The sequence below is a fragment of the Anomaloglossus baeobatrachus genome, chromosome 12 (assembly GCF_048569485.1).
Source record: "Anomaloglossus baeobatrachus isolate aAnoBae1 chromosome 12, aAnoBae1.hap1, whole genome shotgun sequence".
NCBI lineage: Eukaryota > Metazoa > Chordata > Amphibia > Anura > Aromobatidae > Anomaloglossus > Anomaloglossus baeobatrachus.
In genome coordinates, this window is record NC_134364.1 from 12,943,379 (window position 1) to 12,968,174 (window position 24,796).

Here is a 24,796-nt window from a genome sequence, read left to right on the forward strand (position 1 = left end):
TTTGTCCTTGTCGCTGGTAAGCGCAAAGGGTCGCAGGCTTCCAAGGCCACCCTGGCTCGATGGATCAAAGAACCAATTCTTGAAGCCTACCGTTCTGCTGGGCTTCCGGTTCCATCAGGGCTGAAGGCCCATTCTACCAGAGCCGTGGGTGCGTCCTGGGCATTACGACACCAGGCTACGGCTCAACAGGTGTGCCAGGCAGCTACCTGGTCTAGTCTGCACACTTTCACCAAACATTATCAGGTGCATACCTATGCTTCGGCGGACGCCAGCCTAGGTAGAAGAGTCCTGCAGGCGGCAGTTGCCTCCCCGTAGGGGAGGGCTGTTTTTGCAGCTCTAACATGAGGTATTTCTTTACCCACCCAGGGACAGCTTTTGGACGTCCCAATCGTCTGGGTCTCCCAATGGAGCGCCGAAGAAGAAGGGAATTTTGTTACTTACCGTAAATTCCTTTTCTTCTAGCTCCTATTGGGAGACCCAGCACCCGCCCTGTTGTCCTTCGGGATTTTTGGTGGTTTTTCGGGTACACATGTTGTTCATGTTGAACGGTTTTCAGTTCTCCGACGTTACTTCGGAGTGAATTTGTTTAAACCAGTTATTGGCTTTCCTCCTTCTTGCTTTTGCACTAAAACTGGTGAGCCAGTGATCCCACTGGGGGTGTATAGCCAGAAGGGGAGGGGCCTTACACTTTTTAGTGTAATGCTTTGTGTGGCCTCCGGAGGCAGTGCTATACACCCAATCGTCTGGGTCTCCCAATAGGAGCTAGAAGAAAAGGAATTTACGGTAAGTAACAAAATTCCCTTCTTCTCAGTCGCCAGGGCATGGACGCAGGGGAATGGTCCCTTCACCCGGACGTGTTTCAGGAGATCTGTTGGCGCTGGGGGATGCCGGACGTCGACCTAATGGCGTCACGGCACAACAACAAGGTCCCAACATTCATGGCTCGATCTCAAGATCACAGAGCTCTGGCGGCAGACGCCTTAGTTCAGGATTGGTTGCAGTTTCAGCTTCCTTATGTGTTTCTTCCTCTGGCTCTGTTGCCCAGAGTGTTACGCAAGATAAGGGCCGACTGCCGCCGCGCCATCCTCGTCGCTCCAGACTGGCCGAGGAGGTCGTGGTACCTGGATCTGTGGCATCTCACGGTCGGCCAACCGTGGGCACTGCCAGACCGACCAGATTTGCTGTCTCAAGGGCCGTTTTTCCATCTGAATTCTGCGGCCCTCAACCTGACTGTGTGGCCATTGAGTACTGGATCCTAGCGTCTTCAGGATTATCTCAAGAGGTCATTGCCAATATGAGACAGGCTAGGAAACCTACGTCCGCCAAGATCTACCACAGGACGTGGAAAATATTCCTGTCGTGGTGCTCTGCTCAGGCGTTTTCTCCCTGGCCATTTGCCTTGCCCACTTTTCATCTCAATCAGGACATCTCCTTACCCTCGTTTTGTCCTCATCCAGTTCACCAATGTGAAAAGGATTTGCACTTGTTAGATCTGGTGAGAGCACTCAGACTCTACATTTCTCGTACGGCGCCCCTGCGCCGCTCCGCTGCTCTCTTTGTCCTTGTCGCTGGCCAGCGTAAAGGGACACAAGCTTCCAAATCAACCCTGGCTCGGTGGATCAAGGAATCAATTCTCGAAGCTTACCGTTCCTCGGGGCTTCCGGTTCCCTCAGGACTGAAGGCCCATTCTACCAGGGCCGTGGGAGCGTCCTGGGCCTTGCGACACCAGGCTACGGCTCAGCAGATGTGTCAGGCAACTACCTGGTCGAGCCTGCACACTTTCACGAAACACTATCAGATGCATACCTATGCTTCGGCAGATGCCAGCCTAGGTAGGCGACTCCTTCAGGCGGCAGTTGCCCACCTGTAGGACGGAGCCGTTACGGCTCTATTATGAGGTATTATTTACCCACCCAGGGACTGCTTTTGGACGTCCCAATTGTCTGGGTCTCCCAATTAGGAGCGACAAAGAAGAAGGGAATTTCTTCAGCGCTCTATTGGGAGACCCAGACGATTGGGTGTATAGCACTGCCTCCGGAGGCCACACAAAGCAATTACACTAAAAAGTGTAAGGCCCCTCCCCTTCTGGCTATACACCCCCAGTGGGATCACTGGCTCACCAGTTTTCTGCTTTGTGCGAAGGAGGTCAGACATCCACGCATAGCTCCACTGTTTGTAGTCAGCAGTAGCTGCTGGCTATATCGGATGGAAGAAAAGAGGGCCCATATGGGGCCCCCAGCATGCTCCCTTCTCACCCGTGGTGGTGCTTGTAAGGTTGAGGTACCTATTGCTGGTACAGAGGCTGGAGCCCACATGCTGTTTTCCTTCCACATCCCCTGGAGGGCTCTGTGGAAGTGGGATCTTACCGGCCTCCAAGCCCTGAGGCCGGGCTCCATCCACAGACCCAGAGAACCTGCTGGATTTGGAGCGGGAGTGCCGTTCAGGGACAAGGCCCTGCAACTTTCAGGTACTCTGTGTCCCCGGCAGGCACGGACACTCTCAAGGCTTGCTGAGCGTTATAGTGCGCCGGGGACAGTAGCGCTGTGCGCTGGGGTTAGGTCACTGCAGCTTTGCTGAGTGACGTTACATGTTGGGAACTACTGCGCCGACCGCTACTGGAGCGGCGGCGCAGCTGCGACTTGTGGTGCGCCGGGGACTTTGCGCCGACCGCGCTTTTACGGCGGCGGCGCTTCTAACTTTAGCCCCCGGCTTCTGCGGCCTAGCGCCGCTTCGTTCCCGCCCCCACCCTGTCAATCAGGGTAGGGGAGAGACGCTGCTCAATTGGCAGCGCCGAGGGCTGGAGCTTATTTACATGCTCCAGCCCTCTCACTAGGCACAGTGGGAAGCAGGCTTCCCGCTCTTCGTCTGTATACGCCCAGGGCCCGCCCCCCCTCTCCACAAGGACGCCGGCAGCCATTACACATGCGGTCTGGCTGGGGAGAGGCAGCAGGCTCTGGGAGACCCAGACTAAAGGGAATTCGGCGACCACACACCCGCTCCTAAGCGGGCGGTAAGCTGCACTTTAGTGCTGGCCCCACTAGTGCCTCAGTGTTATATTAGTGTACTTTTTTCTTAGTACCATATATATATATAGTTGCACTGTAAGGTCGCTTCTTGGCTGGACACCCTGTACTGCTCTGAGGAGGCAGCAACATGTCATCCGCAAAACGCAAGGGTGCCAAGGCACAGGCTGTGTACACTGTTTGTACTGCATGTGGGGCTGATCTACCGGCAGGCTCCAAAGACTCACATTGTGTGCAATGTTCAGTCCCAGTGGCACTTCGTCAGCCAGAGCCTAATGTGGTGGTAGCCCAGGCAGAGACGCCTGTGAACCCTGCCCCGGTGACGGGGACAGAGTTTGCAGTTTTTGCTGATAAAATGTCTGTGACTATGTCAAAAATCCTGGAGACCTTGCAGTCCAGGCCAGTTACTCAGACCATGGACACTGCTGTGTCTATGCTCTCCGGTCCCCCTCAGTTGGAACTAATCCGTACTTCAAGGGGGTCTCAAGCATCACAGGCTGAAGTCTCTGACTCAGATGACAGTCCCAGGCAGCCTAAGCGAGCTCGCTGGGAAAGACCCTCCACGTCATCACACTGCTCAGGGTCTCAGCGAGAAGAGTCTCTCTGTGATGAGTCTGAGGACGGTGATCAGGATTCTAATCTTGAGGCTCCTTTCAATCCGGATGCCCCTGATGGTGACGCCATGGTTAATGACCTTATATCGGCAATTAATAGACTGTTGGATATTTCTCCCCCAGCCCCTTCTGCAGAGGAGGCAGCGGCACAGCAGGAGAAGTTCCATTTCCTGTATCCCAAGCGTAAATTAAGTGCTTTTTTGGACCACTCTGACTTCAGAGAATCGATCCAGAAACACGACGCTCATCCAGACAAGCGTTTCTCTAAACGTTCTAAGGATACCCGTTATCATTTTCCCTCTGAGGTGGCCAAACGCTGGACCCAGTGTCCAAAGGTGGATCCCCCAATTTCCAAGCTTGCGGCTAGATCCATAGTCGCAGTAGAGGATGGCGCTTCACTTAAGGATGCCAACGACAGACAGATGGACCTTTGGTTGAAATCTGTCTATGAAGCTATCGGCGCGTCGTTTGCTCCAGCATTCGCGGCTGTGTGGGCACTCCAAGCTATTTCAGCTGGTTTAGCACAGGTGGATGCTATCATACATCCAGCAGTGCCGCAGGTGGCGTCCCTAACTTCGCAAATGTCTGCGTTTGCGACCTATGCTATCAATGCTGTCCTAGAATCTACGAGCCGTACCGCTATGGCGTCCGCCAATTCTGTGGTTTTGCGCAGAGCCTTGTGGTTAAAGGACTGGAAAGCAGATGCTGGTTCCAAAAAATGCTTAACCAGCTTGCCATTATCTAGAGACAGACTGTTTGGTGAGCCATTGGCTGAAATCATAAAACAGTCCAAGGGTAAGGACTCTTCCTTACCACAGCCCAGAGCAAGTAAACCTCAACAGAAAAAGTGGCAGTCGAGGTTTCGGTCCTTTCGAGGCTCGGGCAAGGCCCAATTCTCCTCGTCCAAAAGGACTCAGAAAGAACAAGGGAGCTCAGATTCCTGGCGGGCTCACTCACGCCCCAGGAAAGCAAATGGAGGAACCGCTTCCAAAGCGGCTACCTCATGACTTTCGGCCTCCTCCCTCCGCATCCTCGGTCGGTGGCAGGCTCTCCCGCTTTTGCGACATTTGGCTGTCACAGGTCAAGGACCGGTGGGTAACAGACATTTTGTCTCGCGGGTACAGAATCGAGTTCAGTTCTCGACCTCCACTTCGGTTCTTCAGAACCTCCCCACACCCCAACCGAGCAGATGCCCTGCTGCAGGCGGTGGACTCTCTAAGAGCAGAAGGAGTCGTGATCCCTGTCCCCCCTCAGGAACGGGGGCGAGGATTTTACTCCAATCTCTTTGTGGTTCCAAAAAAGGACGGCTCCTTCCGTCCTGTTCTGGACCTAAAACTGCTCAACAAGCATGTGAACGCCAGGCGGTTCCGGATGGAATCCCTCCGCTCAGTCATTGCCTCAATGTCTCAAGGAGATTTCATAGCATCAATAGACATCAAAGATGCTTATCTCCACGTGCCGATTGCTACAGAGCACCAACGCTTTCTACGCTTCGTGATAGGAGACGACCATCTTCAGTTCGTAGCTCTGCCATTTGGTCTGGCGACAGCCCCTCGGGTGTTCACCAAGATCATGGCGGCAGTGGTAGCAGTCTTGCACTCTCACGGACACTCTGTGATCCCTTACTTGGACGATCTACTGGTCAAGGCACCCTCTCAAGAGGCATGCCAACTCAGCCTGAATGTTGCACTGGAGACTCTCCAGGCGTTCGGGTGGATCATCAACTTCCCAAAGTCAAATCTGTCACCGACCCAATCACTAACGTATCTTGGCATGGAGTTTCATACTCTCTCAGCGATAGTGAAGCTTCCGCTGGACAAGCAGCGGTCTCTACAGACTGGGGTGCAGGCTCTCCTTCAAAGTCAGTCGCACTCCTTAAGACGCCTCATGCACTTCCTCGGGAAGATGGTGGCGGCAATAGAGGCGGTTCCGTTTGCGCAGTTTCATCTGCGTCCACTTCAATGGGACATTCTCCACCAATGGGACGGGAAGTCAACATCCCTGGACAGGAAAGTCTCCCTTTCCCAGACGGCCAAAGACTCCCTGCAGTGGGGGCTTCTTCCCACCTCATTATCACAGGGAAGATCCTTCCTACCACCGTCTTGGGCGGTGGTCACGACAGACGCGAGTCTGTCAGGGTGGGGAGCAGTTTTTCTCCACCACAGGGCTCAGGGTACGTGGACTCGGGAGGAGTCCACCCTTCAGATCAATGTTCTGGAAATCAGAGCAGTGTATCTTGCCCTACTAGCCTTCCAGCAGTGGCTGGAAGGAAGGCAGATCCGAATTCAGTCGGACAACTCCACAGCGGTGGCATACATCAACCACCAAGGGGGGACACGCAGTCGGCAAGCCTTCCAGGAAGTCCGGCGGATTCTGATGTGGGTGGAAGCCACAGCCTCCACCATATCCGCAGTTCACATCCCCGGCGTAGAAAACTGGGAAGCAGACTTCCTCAGTCGCCAGGGCATGGACGCAGGGGAATGGTCCCTTCACCCAGACGTGTTTCAGGAAATCTGTCGCCGATGGGGGGTGCCGGACGTCGACCTAATGGCGTCACGGCACAACAACAAGGTCCCAACCTTCATGGCACGGTCTCGCGATCAAAGAGCACTGGCGGCAGACGCCTTAGTGCAAGATTGGTCGCAGTTCCGGCTCCCGTATGTGTTTCCACCTCTGGCACTCTTGCCCAGAGTGCTACGCAAGATCAGATCCGATTGCAGCCGCGTCATACTTGTCGCCCCAGACTGGCCGAGGAGGGCGTGGTATCCGGATCTGTGGCAGCTCACGGTCGGCCAACCGTGGGCACTCCCAGACCGACCAGACTTACTGTCCCAAGGGCCGTTTTTCCATCGGAATTCTGCGGCCCTGAACCTGACTGTGTGGCCATTGAGTCCTCGATCCTAGCGTCTTCAGGATTGTCCCAAGGGGTCGTTGCCACCATGAGACAGGCTAGGAAGCCCACGTCCGCTAAGATCTACCACAGAACGTGGAGGATATTCTTATCCTGGTCCTCTGCTCAGGGAGTGTCTCCCTGGCCATTTGCATTGCCTACCTTTCTTTCTTTCCTGCAATCTGGGTTAGAAAAAGGTTTGGCGCTCAGCTCCCTTAAAGGTCAGGTCTCGGCGCTATCCGTCTTTTTTCAGAGGCGTTTGGCACGCCTTCCTAAGGTGCGCACGTTCCTACAGGGGGTTTGCCATATCGTACCCCCGTACAAGCGGCCGTTAGATCCATGGGATCTGAACAGGGTACTAGTTGCCCTCCAGAAGCCGCCCTTCGAGCCTCTGAGGGAGGTTTCACTTTCTAGACTATCACAGAAAGTGGCTTTTCTGGTAGCGATCACATCTCTTCGGAGAGTGTCTGAGCTGGCAGCACTATCATCCAAGGCTCCCTTCCTGGTCTTCCACCAGGACAAGGTTGTGCTGCGCCCCATTCAGGAGTTTCTCCCGAAGGTGGTATCCTCTTTTCATCTTAATCAGGATATCTCTTTGCCTTCGTTTTGTCCTCATGCAGTTCATCGGTATGAGAAAGATTTACATTTGTTAGATCTGGTGAGAGCACTCAGAATCTACATTTCCCGCACGGCGCCCTTGCGCCGTTCGGATGCACTCTTTGTCCTTGTCGCTGGTCAGCGCAAAGGGTCGCAGGCTTCTAAGGCCACCCTGGCTCGATGGATCAAAGAACCAATTCTTGAAGCCTACCGTTCTGCTGGGCTTCCGGTTCCATCAGGGCTGAAGGCCCATTCTACCAGAGCCGTGGGTGCATCCTGGGCATTACGACACCAGGCTACGGCTCAACAGGTGTGCCAGGCAGCTACCTGGTCGAGTTTGCACACTTTCACCAAACATTATCAGGTGCATACCTATGCTTCGGCGGACGCCAGCCTAGGTAGAAGAGTCCTGCAGGCGGCAGTTGCCTCCCTATAGGGGAGGGCTGTCTTGCAGCTCTAACATGAGGTATTTCTTTACCCACCCAGGGACAGCTTTTGGACGTCCCAATCGTCTGGGTCTCCCAATAGAGCGCCGAAGAAGAAGGGAATTTTGTTACTTACTGTAAATTCCTTTTCTTCTAGCTCTTATTGGGAGACCCAGCACCCGTCCTGTTGTCCTTCGGGATTTTTGGTTTGTTTGCGGGTACACATGTTGTTCATGTTGAACGGTTTTCAGTTCTCCGAGGTTACTCGGAGAGGATTTGTTTAAACCAGTTATTGGCTTTCCTCCTTCTTGCTTTTGCACTAAAACTGGTGAGCCAGTGATCCCACTGGGGGTGTATAGCCAGAAGGGGAGGGGCCTTACACTTTTTAGTGTAATTGCTTTGTGTGGCCTCCGGAGGCAGTGCTATACACCCAATCGTCTGGGTCTCCCAATAAGAGCTAGAAGAAAAGGAATTTACGGTAAGTAACAAAATTCCCTTCTTTGTTTACTTACCGTAAATTCCTTTTCTTCTAGCTCCAATTGGGAGACCCAGCACCCGCCCCTGTTTTTTGTATACACATGTTGTTCATGTTAAATGGTTTCAGTTCTCCGATATTCCTTCGGATTGAATTTACTTTAAACCAGTTATAATTTTTCCTCCTTCTGGCTTTTGCACCAAAACTGATGAGCCCGTAGCAGTACGGGGGGTGTATAGGCTGAAGGGGAGGGGCTTTACACTTTTAGTGTAATACTTTGTGTGGCCTCCGGAGGCAGTGCTATACACCCAATTGTCTGGGTCTCCCAATTGGAGCTAGAAGAAAAGGAATTTACGGTAAGTAAACAAAATTCCCTTCTTTTATATAGAGCTGTCATGGTGCCTGGTCCCCTATTCCTGGCAGACAGGAATAGGACGCTGTGCACGCTCCTCTAATAACCAGATGTGAGGATGCAAATATAAGATGTGAGAGTAGAGATATGACGCTGGAACCACTAGTCCCAGCAAACCTGCCCCCCCCTCCCCCAGCATAAAATGTCTATTCATGTAAACCCAGCAGCCGCAGTCTGAGGCCGGGAGTATGATGTAACAATGCACAAAAACCAATTACCTTGAAAGCTTTTTGTGTCCTGTGACATGATATATAGGAAGCCGCGGCCGCTTCTCCAGAACGGAGCACAAGGTGACTCATCACAGATCCAGTCAATACCAATTATCCCCGGCCTCCAGATTTAGAGGTGTAATTGCAGATCTTGATAATGTTAAAAGGACGTAATTGCATTCACATTCTGGATCCGAAACGCAGCGGCCAAGGTCTAATTAAGCAATAGACGTTGATTCGCCCCTCGTGGTGCCTCAGCAGAATCCAAATGAAGCGGACGGGGCAGATAACAGAGGAAAATAACCAGATAACCAGGCATGTATGACTGAATGGAAAGAGACCCCCGTGTACCGTCGAGGCCATGTGACCTGGAGTTAGGCTTCCTCTCTGACAACCAGTACCCCGTCGTCCCCCTTTAACCCTTTCTTTATAATGGTTGACATCCTTCCAGGTTCCCTCTGGCGCCGCTTCTCTCTAGCTATAACAATGAAGATTAAATCCAGCTGCTCTGATCCATTTGTCTAGTATCTTTTTGTCTCTTTTCTTGCAGTTGATACCAATGTGGTTACCGATGATCCAGTCCAATATAAAGGTGAGTGACCGCGGCTTCTCTGCGGCTCCAGATGCACATGTGATAACAGGGCGCAGTGCAGACATTACAGCAGATTTTATAACACTTCTGCCACTTCGTAATATATTTTATGTTTCGATTCCTCACCATTTTTCAAGATCTCTGCTTCCTGCCAGTGAACGCAAATTTATAGAATCTGAACATCTGCACGGACCTAGGACTTGTCACTGCCATTTCTATCCACGGTGTGCGATGTTCTGTGAGCGTCCGTTTACTGACAGCAAGCAGAGATCTTAGAAGAAGAGGCTATATTAGAATGTTGAATATTTTTTTAATATAGGACTGGACAAGCTTTCTGATGTTCTGTAGGTAGGTGTCAACACTAACGCACGTCTCCTCTGCACAGCATCTATCAGCCGGGCTGCAGCTGCGCCTCCAGGCGATACAGAACAATGCCAACCAGCAGAACCTGCGGATGTTACAAGGCTCTGCCCAGTTCAGCCACAACTCGGGGGTCCTGAAGAAATGGCTGCAATGCACCCAGTTCAAGATGGCGCAGGTGGAGATTCAGTCGTCGGAAGCTGCATCACAGTTCTATCCCCTATAATGTTGCACAAACACCCGGGGTCAGGGCGGTCCAGGGGTCACAGGGTCAGGGGTCAAATATTCAGGAGAAGCTCCTGTTGCCATAAAGCATAGAGGGTTGGTACAGTTAAGGGGTGGATTGGGGACGTGATCGGCCCTCAGTAGGTGTCACACACCTATTAGGTGGCAGAGGAGTTGTAGGCCCCTCCGATGTCTAGACTTGGGGTACAGCTCTAATGGTGCTGCCATACAGGACGGCAGCGCTCTGCAGATACCAAAGACGCCCAGACTAATCTCATCTGTTAAGGTCGCAGCGGAGCAGATGGTGGCGCAACCATATCAGCCTCACCTTATCCATCATCACTGTGATGCTGGTGTCATTATCAAGAAGGTCAATGGCTGCTTTCTGCAGCAATCAACCCCAGCACCAGAGGCTGCTGATATCAGAGCATGTGAGTGTCAGTACGTTTGTTACAAGACTCCCATCCCCCTCACATTATTGACCAACATGTTCACTAAAATATACATCACATGACATTATGTATCTTGTATCAGTTTTGAGTATATCCATATTGATCTCCAGAGTTGCACTCACTATTCTGCTGGTGGACTCCACTTGCAAAATAGTGAGTGCAGCTCCGGAGTATAATATAGGAGGTAACTCAGGATCATTACATGATAAGTAATGTAATGTATGTACACAGTGTCTGCACCAGCAGAATAGTGATTGCAGCTCTGGAGTATAATACAGGCTATAACACAGGATCAGTAATGTCATGTATGTACACAGTGACTCCACCAGCAGAATAGTGAGTGCAGCTCTGGAGTATAATACAGGAGGTAACTCAGTAATGTAATGTATGTACACAGTTACTGCAGCAGCAGAATAGTGAGTGCAGCTCTGGAGTATAATACAGGATATAACACAGGATTAGTAATGTAATGTATGTACACAGTGACTCCACCAGCAGAATAGTGAGTGCAGCTCTGAAGTATAATGCAGGAGGTAACCTAGGATCAGTAATGTAATGTATGTACACAGTGACTGCAGCAGCAGAATAGTGAGTGCAGCTCTGGAGTATAATACAGGATATAACACAGGATTAGTAATGTAATGTATGTACACAGTGACTCCACCAGCAGAATAGTGAGTGCAGCTCTGAAGTATAATGCAGGAGGAAACCTAGGATCAGCAATGTAATGTATGTACACAGTGACTGCACCAGCAGAATAGTGAGTGCAGCTCTGGAGTATAATGCAGGAGGTAACTCCAGATCAGTAATGTATATACACAGTGACTCCACCAGCAGAATAGTGAGTGCAGCTCTGGAGTATAATGCAGGAGGTAACTCCTGATCAGTAGTGTAATGTATGTACACAGTGACTGCACCAGCAGAATAGGGAGTGCAGCTCTGGAGTATAATACAGGAGGTAAGTCAGGATCAGTAATGTATGTACACAGTGACTGCACCAGCAGAATAGTGAGTGCAGCTCTGGAGTATAATACAGGATCAGTAATATATGTATAGGGTGCCTCTGCTGGGTGATTTTATGGCCATGTGCGCACATGTGCGTATTGCATGCAGTTATGCTGTGTATTGCACTGCAGTATAAGCGCATGCGTCCTGCGTCCCCTGCACAATCTATGAAGAGTGTGCATAATCCGTGCACACGTTGCTTTTTTGAACGCAGTGATTTGGATGCTGAACTTTTGATCCAAATCGGTGCGTTAAAAAATGTAACATGTCACTTCTTTTGTGCGCTTTGGATGCTGCTCCAACTCTATGGGAGAGGCAGCATCGAGAGCGCATGAAATCTCCATCTATTCTGCAGACACATTGCATCCATTATGCAGTGCTTCTGCAGCGATTTGAATCGCACATGAGCTGTCAAATCCCTGCACAATTTTCTGCAGTGACACGGCGCAGCGTGCGCACATGCCCTATGTGTAACCTGGAACATGTTGCTCAGTAATGGACACATTCTTCCCTGTAATTTCGTACTGACACATTGCAGCTTTGGATATCACCAGCGCGGTCTTATTGATGGACTCCTGACACTCTCTGAGCCGTGCATCTTTTATCAGATCAGTATAAACCTAATTCATGTCCTGTGGATAAATCTAGAATGTGGAGCTCAGAGGAGGTGACAGATTAGAGGTCACTTTGTGTGACTCGGGTTGTAAATCAAGGCGGTAAGTTGTGCTCAGAATAAGAAATGGCGTCGGGTTGTATGCACAGCGCAAATCTTAGAAGCGACCGAGAAGAACTTGCAGCTAGAAAGTGATCGGGGCAGGTTCACGGCGATGCTCTCGATACATTGTGGCTGCGGCCATTGTTTCACAGACGACAGACATCGGCATTGGAGTCCCGGTTCCGTCTTTTCCCCCAAACAGATATAAAAAGTGTTTTTTAATAGGACTTGTGGCCATAATGTGTCCTGTGGTAGATCGCAGCAGCATTGTACATATACTGTATATACGCAGCGTATACATACCTGTATCTTATATACTATTTCTATGCCGAGACCTAATTTTCTATCTATACAGATGTAAATGATCCTGAAATTCACCCCAAGTTTATTTTTCAATTTTATTTTATTTTATTTTTATTTATTTATTTTCCAAAATTGAGATAAAACCATCAAAATACTGATCCGCCAATACATAAAAAATTGTTGTTTTTTGTAAATATTTAGCTCAGACAATTTGTAAGTTGTGCGATGATTTTTACTTTTTTTCTCTCCATACACATACCACAATGACAAAGTCTTTAGATCACAGGTTTGTGAGATTAAACCTTTCCAAAGGCAAACTGCAGAATTAAAAATGCAGCTCTGGAGGTTGAGAGCTCAAAACTGGTACAAGCAATGGATTGTAAATTTCGGGGGGGGGGGGGGGGAGGGGGGTTTCATGGCCAATGTGAGATATGCAGGCAGAGTTACCTGATTAATGGTACGGGTGTGGTAAATGCCCCTGAATCAGAGATTTCTTTGTCGCTCTATTGGGAGACCCAGACAATTGGGAGTATAGGCTATGCCTCCGGAGGCAGCACAAAGTATTACACTTAAAAGTGTTAAGCCCCTCCCCTTCTGCCTATACACCCCCCGTGCTCCCACGGGCTCCTCAGTTTTTATGCTTTGTGCGAAGGAGGCAGACATGCACAGCACAGCTCCACAGATTAATGGTACGGGTGTGGTAAATGCCCCTGAATCAGAGATTTTCTATACTATGGTTTATAGTGTATTATATAATTGACCTAGGATTATTGATGATATTTCCAGACTAGGCTGAGGCGGCGCGGCATCTTACATTGCTCCATTTCCAGTCCTGTCTATTGACAAGGTAAGTCTTAGTTTAGGAAATGGAAGTTTTAAGGAGAGAAAAATAAATATTTCCTACATAAAAGTTTTGCAAATCTAACTCTCGCATAAGAACCTGCTCCTAATTTGCTCCTTATTTTTTTGCAACTGCCCCAAATGTGCCCTATGGGGCTACAGTGCCCCCCCCAGAGTACCTTCTATTCATCCTAATATATACATATAGTACTCCACATAGGAAATGGTCGTTTTCCTGGTGAGTCGCCTGTGAAATCGGCGCCATTAAAGTGCACTTAGAATTCCTGTAGAAGAACTGTGATCACATGATGTGCAGTTTATTCAGCTGTTTTTGTGGGGGTTTTTTGTGTTTTCTGTTTTTTGGGGTTTTTTTGCTGCTTTAAGGACCCAATAAAATCCCTTCTTTAGTCAGTTTTGTCTTATCCGGTGTTTACGCGTTAAAGGAGGCTTATTTTGTGTTTGATTTTCTCTATACGCGAGGTTGTAAAGACTGCTCAATATGTAATACACCGCAGAGATAATCCCGCAACAAGGGCTGAACTGCACCTTCTAGTGACGCGGGGCAGGGGTCAATAATCATTGACGCGGGACAAGTCAAATCAGTGACGTGGGGCGAATCAATAATCAGTGACGCAGGGCGGGTTAATAATCTGTGACGCAGGGCGGGTTAATAATCTGTGACGCAGGGCGGGTTCATAATCAGTGCTGTCATGCTATTGCCATTGTGACTGATGCCCCCTCCCCAGGGGGGGAGCTCTTCTCACTTTTACCCCTCATGTCTGTTATTTTGTTTCTGTGCCAGCAAAAAAAAAAAAAAGTTCCTAACGACTTGTTTACTTTTTTGATAAATTTTATTTTATGTCAATGACTGTAATAAAGAAAAGTTATTATTTGTGATTTACTGGAAAAAAAAGTGTTCAAATTAAATAAATCCAGATTATTTATTACAGAGACAGGTCCTGTGTATGTTTATAGATGCCAGCGCTCAGAAACTGCATGTAATGGATGTCCATGTGCCCATAGATTACCTGTTACCATATTTATGGGGCTATAGCGACTTCATATATATTGTCCAGTCTAAGAATGCCTGTAAAACAGTGCCATATAGTCAGTACCAGCCAAGGTGCTCCCAGAATCAGTGCTATCCAGAGAGCGTCCTATAATCAGTGCTATCCAGAGAGTGTCCTATAATCAGTGCTATCCAGAGAGCGTCCTATAATCAGTGCTATCCAGAGAGCGTCCCATAATCAGTGCTATCCAAAGAGCGCCCCATAATCAGTGCTATCCAGAGAGCGTCCTATAATCAGTGCTATCCAGAGAGCGTCCCATAATCAGTGCTATCCAGAGAGCGTCCTATAATCAGTGCTATCCAGAGAGAATCCCATAATCAGTGCTATCCAGAGAGCGTCCTATAATCAGTGCTATCCAGAGAGAATCCCATAATCAGTGCTATCCAGAGTGTCCTATAATCAGTGCTATCCAGAGAGCGTCCCATAATCAGTGCTATCCAAAGAGCGTCCCATAATCAGTGCTATCCAAAGAGCGTCCTATAATCAGTGCTATCCAGAGAGCGTCCCATAATCAGTGCTATCCAGAGAGCGTCCCATAATCAGTGCTATCCAGAGAGCGTCCCATAATCTGTGCTATCCAGAGAGCGTCCCATAATCAGTGCTATCCAGAGAACGTCCCATAATCAGTGCTATCCAGAGAGCGTGCCATAATCTGTGCTATCCAGAGAGTGTCCTATAATCAGTGCTATCCAGAGAGCGTGCCATAATCAGTGCTATCCAGAGAACGTCCCATAATCAGGGCTATCCAGAGAACGTCCCATAATCAGTGCTATCCAGAGAGCATCCCATAATCTGTGCTATCCAGAGAGCGTCCCATAATCAGTGCTATCCAGAGAACGTCCCATAATCAGTGCTATCCAGAGAGCATCCCATAATCTGTGCTATCCAGAGAGCGTCCCATAATCAGTGCTATCCAGAGAACGTCCCATAATCAGTGCTATCCAGAGAGCGTCCCATAATCTGTGCTATCCAGAGAGCGTCCTATAATCAGTGCTATCCAGAGAGCGTGCCATAATCTGTCCAATCCAGAGAGTGTCCTATAATCAGTGCTATCCAGAGAACGTCCTATAATCAGTGCTATCCAGAGAGCGTCCCATAATCAGTGCTATCCAGAGAGCGTCCTATAATCAGTGCTATCCAGAGAGCGTCCCATAATCAGTGCTATCCAGAGAACGTCCCATAATCAGTGCTATCCAGAGAGCATCCCATAATCTGTGCTATCCAGAGAGTGTCCTATAATCAGTGCTATCCAGAGAGCGTCCCATAATCAGTGCTATCCAAAGAACGTCCCATAATCAGTGCTATCCAGAGAGCGTCCCATAATCAGTGCTATCCAGAGAGCGTCCTATAATCAGTGCTATCCAGAGAGCGTCCTATAATCAGGGCTATCCAGAGAGCGTCCCATAATCAGGGCTATCCAGAGAACGTCCTATAATCAGTGCTATCCAGAGAGCATCCCATAATCAGTGCTATCCAGAGAGCGTCCCATAATCTGTGCTATCCAGAGAGCGTCCCATAATCAGTGCTATCCAGAGAGCGTGCCATAATCTGTGCTATCCAGAGAGCGTCCCATAATCAGTGCTATCCAGAGAGCGTCCCATAATCAGTGCTATCCAGAGAACGTCCCATAATCAGTGCTATCCAGAGAGCGTCCCATAATCAGTGCTATCCAGAGAGCGTCCTATAATCAGTGCTATCCAGAGAGCGTCCCATAATCAGGGCTATCCAGAGAACGTCCTATAATCAGTGCTATCCAGAGAACGTCCCATAATCAGGGCTATCCAGAGATGTATCTACCTGGGTGGAGTTTGGCAGAGTTTTTTTTTCGGACACTTCGAGGTAATCCTGCAGGGTTACGAAATATATTTGTCCCCCTCCACCCCTGTATCCGAGCGGCTGCGGGATGTCAGACTCTACCATGATGGCCGCATTACCATGAATCTATAGAGCCTCCATCCCTGTGATTGTTCCAAAATGTCAAATTTACATAAATCTACATTGTTTACAATCTGCGCGACTTCAGAAAATCCAGCTGACCACAAGCGTTTCTCAGAATGACGCCCAGAGGAACCGTAAAATTTACTGTCCTGGAAAAAGTGCTAACCAACAACTCCTGGATTTTATGGCCTGAACGGTTGGTTCTACTGAGCCATAAATCTGCAAGATGAACATTTTATGGCCCGAGGACGTATTTTATGGGAGCCGTAAACAAGCGCATAACAGAAGAGAAGGCAAAACAGATGATGGGATGATATATTTATTGGTATTGAACGAGGGCTGCATGGAGACTGATGTGTGAAGATCCACATGGAACACGCCAAGCTGGGTGTCTGATTCATGGAGGCTTAGCCACCACGTCCATCGATCCGTCATCATCGTGAAGGTCAAAGAGCGGAATGGAAGTCACAGGTGGAACCTCCACAGCTCATGGTTGATGAGTCTTCTTATATTGGGCTCCTCTGCTTGGCCCTATTCATCCCAGCACTTGTGGGTTAGAATTAGAGGTTGTTTGGGTCAAAGATTGGCACAAGGGACCAGTCAAGTTATGGGATCACCTTCCTAGTCTGGTTGAATGGTGGTCACTTAAGAAGCCAACAGTCATCTTTTGACTAAATTCATGGTCATCCCTCATGTGTTCCATCATGAAGACATTTGTGAGCCATCAGCGAACTTGTTTCCAATCCCATCGAACCTCATTACGCAGTAAGGGACCAATGGTGACAGAAAAAAAGACTGGGATCATACCTCACTATCCCTGGATCTCAAGGTCATCGTCTTGGCTGTTCCTTCTCTGTAAAGTTTCCATTGAGTCGAATGCTGCGCACAAGGACGTGAACAGGCGGCTTGTGGTGATACAAGATGCGGAAACTCTCTGGAGGTGACAAGAACATTGAATCTGATGACAAACATGGATTAATCAATTAGCGTCAGACAAGAATTGATTGATGCTCAAGTAAGAATCTTCTCTAGGAGCGAAGAGCCATCATTTATTCATTGAATCGCCCCAAGGGGTTATAGGACAAATTTACACTTACACCGCCAAAGACCTGCAGGAAGACACATCGACTGGCCTCGCGTTATTCCAGAGATCACCGTACTGGATTCTGTGTATCTATTATATACAGTGCCTTGCAAAAGTATTCAGCCCCCTTGAATTTTTCAACTTTTTCCGACATTTCAGGCTTCAAACATAAAGATAAAAATGATAATGTTATAGTGAAGAATCAACAAGTTGGACACAATTGTGAAGTTGAACGAAATCTATTGCTGATTTTAAATTTTTGTAAAAAAGAATAAACTGAAAAGTGGGGCGTGCAATATTATTCATCCCCTTTACTTTCAGTGCAGCAACTCACTCCAGAAGTTCATTCAGGATCTCTGAATGATCCAATGTTGTCCTAAATGACTGATGATGATAAATATAAGCCCCTGTGTGTAATCAAGTCTCCGTATAAATGCCCCTGCTCTGTGATAGTCTCAGTGCTCTGTGTAAAGTGCAGAGAGCATCATGAAGACCAAGGAACACAACAGGCAGGTCCGTGATACTGTTGTGGAGAAGTTTAAAGCCGGATTTAGTTACAAAAAGATTTCCACAACTTTAAACATCCCAAGAAGCACTGTGCAAGCGATCATATTGAAATGGAATGAGTATCATACCACTGCAAATCTACCAAGACCCGGCCGTCCATCCAAACCTTCATCTCACACAAGGAGAAGACTCATCAGAGATTCAGCCAAGAGGCCCATGATCCCTCTGGATGATCTGCAGAGATCTACAGCTGAGGTGGGAGAGTCTGTCCATAGGACATCAATCAGTCGTACACTGCTCAAATCTGGCCTTTATGGAAGAGTGGCAAGAAGAAAGCCATTTCTCAAAGATATCCATAAAAAGTGTTGTTTAAAGTTTGCCACAAGCCCCCTGGAGACACCAAACATGTGGAAGAAGGTGCTCTGGTCAGATGAAACCAAAATCGAAGTTTTTAGGCAAAATGCCAAACGATATGTTTGGCATAAAAGCAAAACAGCTCATCACCCTGAACACACCATCCCCACTGTCAAACATGGTGGAGGCAGCATCATGGTTGGGCCTGCTTTTCTTCAGCAGGGACAGGGAAGATGGTTAAAATTGATGGGAAGATGGATGGAGCCAAATACAGGACCATTCTTGAGGAAAACCTGTTGGAGTCTGCAAAAGACCTGAGACTGGGGCAGAGATTTGACTTCCAACAAGACAATGATCCCAAATATAAAGCAAAATCTACCATGGAATGGTTCACAAATAAACGTATCCAGGTGTCAGAATGGCCAAGTCACAGTCCAGACCTGAACCCAATCGAGAATCTGTGGAAAGAGCTGAAAACTACTGTTCACAAACGCCTCCATCCAACCTCACTCAGCTCCAGCTGTTTACAAAGGAAGAATGGGCGAGAATTTCAGTCTCTCGATGTGCAAAACTGATAGACACATACCCCAAGAGACTGCAGCTGTAATCGCAGCAAAAGGGAGTATTAACTTACAGGGGATGAATAATATTGCACGCCACAATTTTCAATTATTTATTTTTATAAAAGTTTAAAATAAGCAATAAATATCGTTCACCTTCACAATTGTGTCCACTTGTTGATTCTTCACCAGAACATTAACATTTTTTATCCTTATGTTTGAAGCCTGAAATGTGGGAAAAGGTTGAAAAATTCAAGGGGCCGAATACTTTCGCAAGGCACTGTATCTATGTAAAGGAAAAAGAGGCACATCAGGTGCAAAAGATCTGGGCCTCCAGGGAGGCTGCATCACTGGAGGATCATGGCTTCCTGGTGGGCTCACGCCTGATTGTTCTTGTATCTTTAGTCGTTAATGTCTGTGCCTCGCACTGATATTTCCAGGTCACTTTTTGATTTTTAGGGTTCTCACTCTTTTTTTTTTTTTTGTACTATGACCAGATATTATACAGGAATCTGTCATTTTTCGGATTATTTTTCCCTCTGTGCTGGCAGGAGATTAGCTGGGAGAATCATCCTGACGTCCCATTGTACGGCACATTTTGATGTGTGCTCGGCCTGTACGCTGCATGTATTAATAGTCTGGAAGAGCACTGAGCAGATTGTGAATATTTTACATCCTGGCAGTGATGGTGATGAACACTCCTGATCCCCGAAATCTAGATGTCTCAGAGGCAAGAAGAAGCTAAGAAGAGGTCACATCAAAGTCAGGTCACATAACAGAGCCGCGCTCATCAGCCGTGCCGCCCATCTCTGTGACACAAATAGACAGATGCCCAGGAATCTGATCTTGCTCGTATCTGAGTGCTGGACGTGTGATTACTACAGATCATCCGCACAGCAGAATTGCCAAACATTTTATATCTGTATCCCAGGACACTGCAAAACTACACTTCTGTGCATCACTAATGTGTTTAATTACTGTTTTTGGTGGAAAAGATCATACGACATGGGGAAAAATTCATGACTAGGCGTAGGCGAGAAATGGGCAACCATCAGAAACAACAGTCATGACCTGTACGCTGATAATTGGGTGCAATTGATCATTTAATGAAAGCTGTTACGTCACCGCTGGAGTCTGCTCCAGTGACTTCTGCTCTGATCGCCAGGCGACGCCGTATTCCTGCTGTGGATGGTGCTGGTGATGGGAGAGGAGTCGATGCCAGCGGCACCGGTGGGCGCAGGCTCCGATCATCCACTGGGCTGGGTTATCTTGGGATCTACAGTACCGTTGGCTGACTGTGGGTGGCTTGTGTCTTCCAGCTGAAGTTACCAGCGTTCAGCTGCAGCCAATGGGAAGACGCCACACCCTTCTTATTCCCCTTCCTGTCACATGATCTCTGCCAGAGATAGTTCTGATTTCCTGGCTCCTGGTCCGCCCTATTCTGTTTTGTGATTCCTGTGTGCTGACTTCTGCGTGTTTCCTGACTACCCTCCTGCCCGCTGTTTTTGTACCTCGCTGCCCGATCCGGATTTGACCTCTGCTCCGTTTTCTGATTACGTCCTTGCCTGCCGATTCTGTCCCTGTTCTGCTATTCCTGGTTTGACCCTGCCTGACGACTACTCTCATCGGACTGCAGCCTTCCACAGGTAGTGATCTCCAGGGCCCTGTGTAATTCCAAATCCCTATATAGGGGTTAAAGGGTTTCAGGGTTCTGGGGGTCCTGCTTGGTGAGTGGCTTCCCTCTAGTCTGTCCATTACATCCCATCTGAGTCTGTTGATCCAAGCAGGCGTTACAAAAGCGTTCTGTTAGTAAGGTCATTCATTCTGTGAAGAAACGGGACAATTTTGGCAGATGTTGTACCTGCTGGTGTTAGCCCTCACTCAGTGAGTGTCCTTCCAGACATTGTACCGAAGGAGAAAGGACTTTGATCAAGAAGTTGATTGGAGAGGGAAAAAGTATAAAGAAGGGCAGAAAATAATTGGCTGCTCAGCTAAAAACGTTTCCAATTCTTTAAAATGGCAAAGAACACCTGAAACGCGTGGTATGAAAAGAAATACGGCCATCCGCATAGATCACAGAAAGAAGCGTCCAATGATCGGCTCCAGGGAGATCACAGAAGATCTGCAACAATCACAAGACATGAAGCCAAACTATCTGCAAGGAACCCTCGTAAAGAACCATCGCTGGAAAGAAGACTTGTAGGAAAGGTAACCGAACAATACACTGACCGGCCTAAAGACAAGAGGCGCCACGTTGTATGGACAGATGAGAAGATTGTTCTTATTGGGTCTAAAGCCACAGACAGGTTGTGAGACGACCCAGAAACCCTGAATGCAGCCACAGACACTGTGAAGGCTGGAAAACATGGAGGTGGCAGCCGAACGCGTGCAGATGTCTCTCATACTCTGGAGATGGACCCATTTTTCACCCACTAGGCACCATGGACCAATGTAAGTATATTCCAATACTGGAAGAGGTCATGTTGCCTTGTGCTGAAGAAGAAATGCCCTTGAAATGGGTAATGATGACCCCTAACAAACCAACAAACGGGCAACATCCTGGTTACAGACCACCAAGATTGATGTTATCAAGCCCAGACCTCACTCCCATGGAGAATCTGTGGAGTGACATCAAAAATGCTGTTTTTGATACAAAATCTAAGAATGGAAAAGTAACAGTGGAATGTAGTCCGGTCAGCGAGGGCTGGGATATCTGATCACAGGTGTCCGATGTTCATTCACTCCACACAGATGTAAAGCAGTTACCAGAAATAAAGGCTATAGAAATAAATATTAGATCAGAGATTAACACAAAAGCGAAGTTCAAATATTTGAGATTGTAAATAAAAATGCAATAAGTGCGATTTTTTTTATTTTTTTTGACAGCCTATTATTCCTTTTTCTTTATTTTTAGTTTAAAAATTGATATTTTGTTCATGTTTTCGTTTGGAATTGAATGTGTAAGTGCTCCCAGTGTATAATATGGAAATGCATGACATGATTATGATAGAGGTTTTTTATTAGTTGTTTTAAACACACTATTACTTTGAACATAACTGTATATACAACCCCCTGGCTCTGAGGATGTTCATTCAGTTCTTTACTTTTGTATAAAAAGCAGATCACAGACGGCACAAAACTAAAGTCATTTCAAATTGCAACGTTCTGGCTTTAAGAAACACTAAAAAAAATCCTGCAAACATAATGTGCAGCCAGTAACGGTTACTTTTCAAGACTAAGCGGGGAAAAATTTATGGAATCACTCAATTATGAGGGAAAAATTATGGAATCATGAAAAACAAACAAACAAAAGAACCTTCCAATCCATCAGTAGTATTTTGTGGCACCACCTCTGGCTTTTATAACAGCTTGCAGTCTCTGAGGCCTGGACTTAATGAGTGACAAACAGTCTCTTCATCAATCTGGCTCCAACTTTCTCTGATTGCTGTTTCCAGATCAGCTTTGCAGGTTGGAACCTCGTCATGGACCATTTTCTTCAACTTTCACCAAAGATTTTCAATTGGATTGAGATCCGGACTATTTGCAGGCCATGTCATTGACCTTATGTGTCTTTTCACAGTTTTTGCTCTATGGCAGGATGCATTATCAACTTGATAAACTATTTCATCATCCCCAAACATCCTTTCAATTGATGGGATAAGAAAAGTGTCCAAAATTTCAATGTAAACTTGGGCATTTATTGAAAATGTAATGACAGCTATCTCCCCAGTGCTTTTACCTGACATGCAGCGCCAAACCATCAATGACTGTGGAAATTTCCATGTTGTCTTCAGGAAGTCATCTTTTTATTGTTTAGCTTTTCTGTATGTAAATCCCATTTCCTTTAGGCGGTTTCTTACAGTTCGGTCACAGACATTGACTCCAGTTTCCTCCCACTCTTTCCTCATTTGTTTTGTTGTGCATTTTCTGTTTTGGAGACATATTGCTTTAGGTTTCCTGTCTTGACGCTTTGATGTCGTCCTTGGTCTACCAGGATGTTTGCCTTTACCAACCTTCCAATGTTGTTTGTATTTGGTCCAGATTTTAGACACAGCTGACTGTTGAACAATCAACATCTTTTGCAACATTGCGTGATGATTTACCCTCTTTTAGCAGTTTGATAATCCTCTCCTTTGTTTCAATTGACATCTCTCATGTTGGAGCCATGATTCATGTCAGTCCACTTGGTGCAAAAGCTCTCCAAGGTGTGATCACTCCTTTTTAGATGCAGAATAACGAGGAGATCTTATTTGATGCAGACATTAGTTTTGGGAATGAAAATTTACAGGGTGATTCCATAATTCTTTCCTCATAATTGAGTGATTCCATTATTTTTCCCCTTGTTTGGTCTTGAAAAGTAACCGTTACTGGCTGCACATTGTTTCATGAGTTTTTGTTAGTGTTTCTTTAAAGCCAGAAAGTTGCCATTTGAAATGACTTTAGTTTTGTGCCATCTGTGATCTGTTTTTTTTTAAACAAAAGTAAAACACTGAATGAACATCCTCAGAGCCAGGTGAGTCCATAATTTTTGCCAGGGGTTGTAGAAGCAAAACACTCAGCAGAATAGTGTGTGCAGCTCTGGAGTATAATACAGCATGTAACTCCGGATCAGTAATGTAATGTATGTACACAGTGACTGCACCAGCAGAATTGTGAGTGCAGCTCTGCAGTATAATACAGGAGATAACTCAGGATCAGTAATGTAATGTATGTACACAGTGACTGCAGCGGCAGAATAGTGAGTGCAGCTCTGGAGTGTAATACAGGATGTAACTCAGGATCAGTAATGTAATGTATGTACACAGTGACTGCAGCGGCAGAATAGTGAGTGCAGCTCTGGAGTGTAATACAGGATGTAACTCAGGATCAGTAATGTATGTACGCAGTGACTGCAGCAGCAGAATAGTGAGTGCAGATCTGGAGTATAATACATGAGGTAACTCAGGATCAGTAATGTATGTACACAGTGACTGCACCAGCAGAATAGTGAGTGCAGCTCTGGAGTATAATACAGGAGGCATCTCAGGATCAGTAATGTAATGTATGTACACAGTAATTGCACCAGCAGAATAGTGAGTGCAGCTCTGGAGTATAATACAGGAGGTATCTCAGGATCAGTAATGTAATGTATGTACACAGTAATTGCACCAGCAGAATAGTGAGTGCAGCTCTGGAGTATAATACAGGAGGTATCTCAGGATCAGTAATGTAATGTATGTACACAGTAATTGCACCAGCAGAATAGTGAGTGCAGCTCTGGAGTATAATACAGGATCAGTAATGTATGGACACATTTGTTCCCTTACATTCTATATGTAAATTGGAATCACATGCAGTTTCCACCATTGTCCCCCAGGTGTCACTCTTGCAGCACGTCTTGATCTGTCCCTCTATAGGTGATGGATTGCGCAGATTCTGTCTTCCTCATCAGTTCAGTTATCAGCTGACAACAAGAATGGCCAATTCCATTACCAATATCAGCCCCACAGTACAACAAGGCCAAGCGTTTCCATCACTCGACCTCCTTGTGGGTCCTTCACTGAGAGGAGTTGAGCTCCCCATAGACTTCAGTGGCCATGACTCTCTCATGTATGGGGGTGATCTGGGCTCCCAGTCCCTGAGGTTGGATGGCGTTTTTACTTTTACTATGGGGGTTCCTGTACTTGTACATGTTATATATCGAACGTATCAGTGTTGTTACAAAGTATCAGTGCAGGTAACATATTTTAGTTGGGTTGTGTCACAGAGCATTGTCTAGACAAGATACAACAGTTACAAATCCTCAGCTGTTGAGGGGTGTCTGGGCTATAGATATAAATGACAGCATCCCTATATACTGACAGCAAGCAGAGGTCATACAAATTACAAACATTAGAAACTTATTCTCGTAGTTGTCAGATCAGACTTTGACCTTGAGCTGTTCATTGTTGCAGCCCCTGTGCCGGCCTGTCAGCGCAGAGGACGCCCCATGGGGCGCTCCATATCCAGCAAGAGCTGGAGCCTGCGCTAGATGAATGTCCCTGTCAGGGCCGCAATGTAATCCTGGAGCCTTTGCTGATATTTTAATGTAAATGATATTACATAGAATTTAATTTTTGCGGCTGGAGTCCTGCACAGGGCGATTATCTGGGGAGGCGCGGCCCCGC

General features: G+C 47.3%; 1 protein-coding gene across 7 annotated transcripts in view; it reads left to right on the forward strand.

Annotated features, from left to right (window-relative positions):
* The window catches only part of UNC79 (unc-79 subunit of NALCN channel complex), a 218,308-nt gene extending 205,626 nt beyond the window's left edge, over positions 1-12,682 (forward strand). For all 7 annotated transcript variants that reach the window (XM_075330270.1, XM_075330274.1, XM_075330271.1 and 4 more), the window contains 2 exons: positions 9,196-9,237; positions 9,623-12,682. In XM_075330270.1, coding sequence (XP_075186385.1) covers positions 9,196-9,237; positions 9,623-9,823 — 243 coding nt within the window. In that variant the 3' untranslated portion in view covers positions 9,824-12,682. The remainder of the gene's footprint in view (positions 1-9,195; positions 9,238-9,622) is intronic.
* The last annotated feature ends 12,114 nt before the right edge of the window (positions 12,683-24,796 follow it).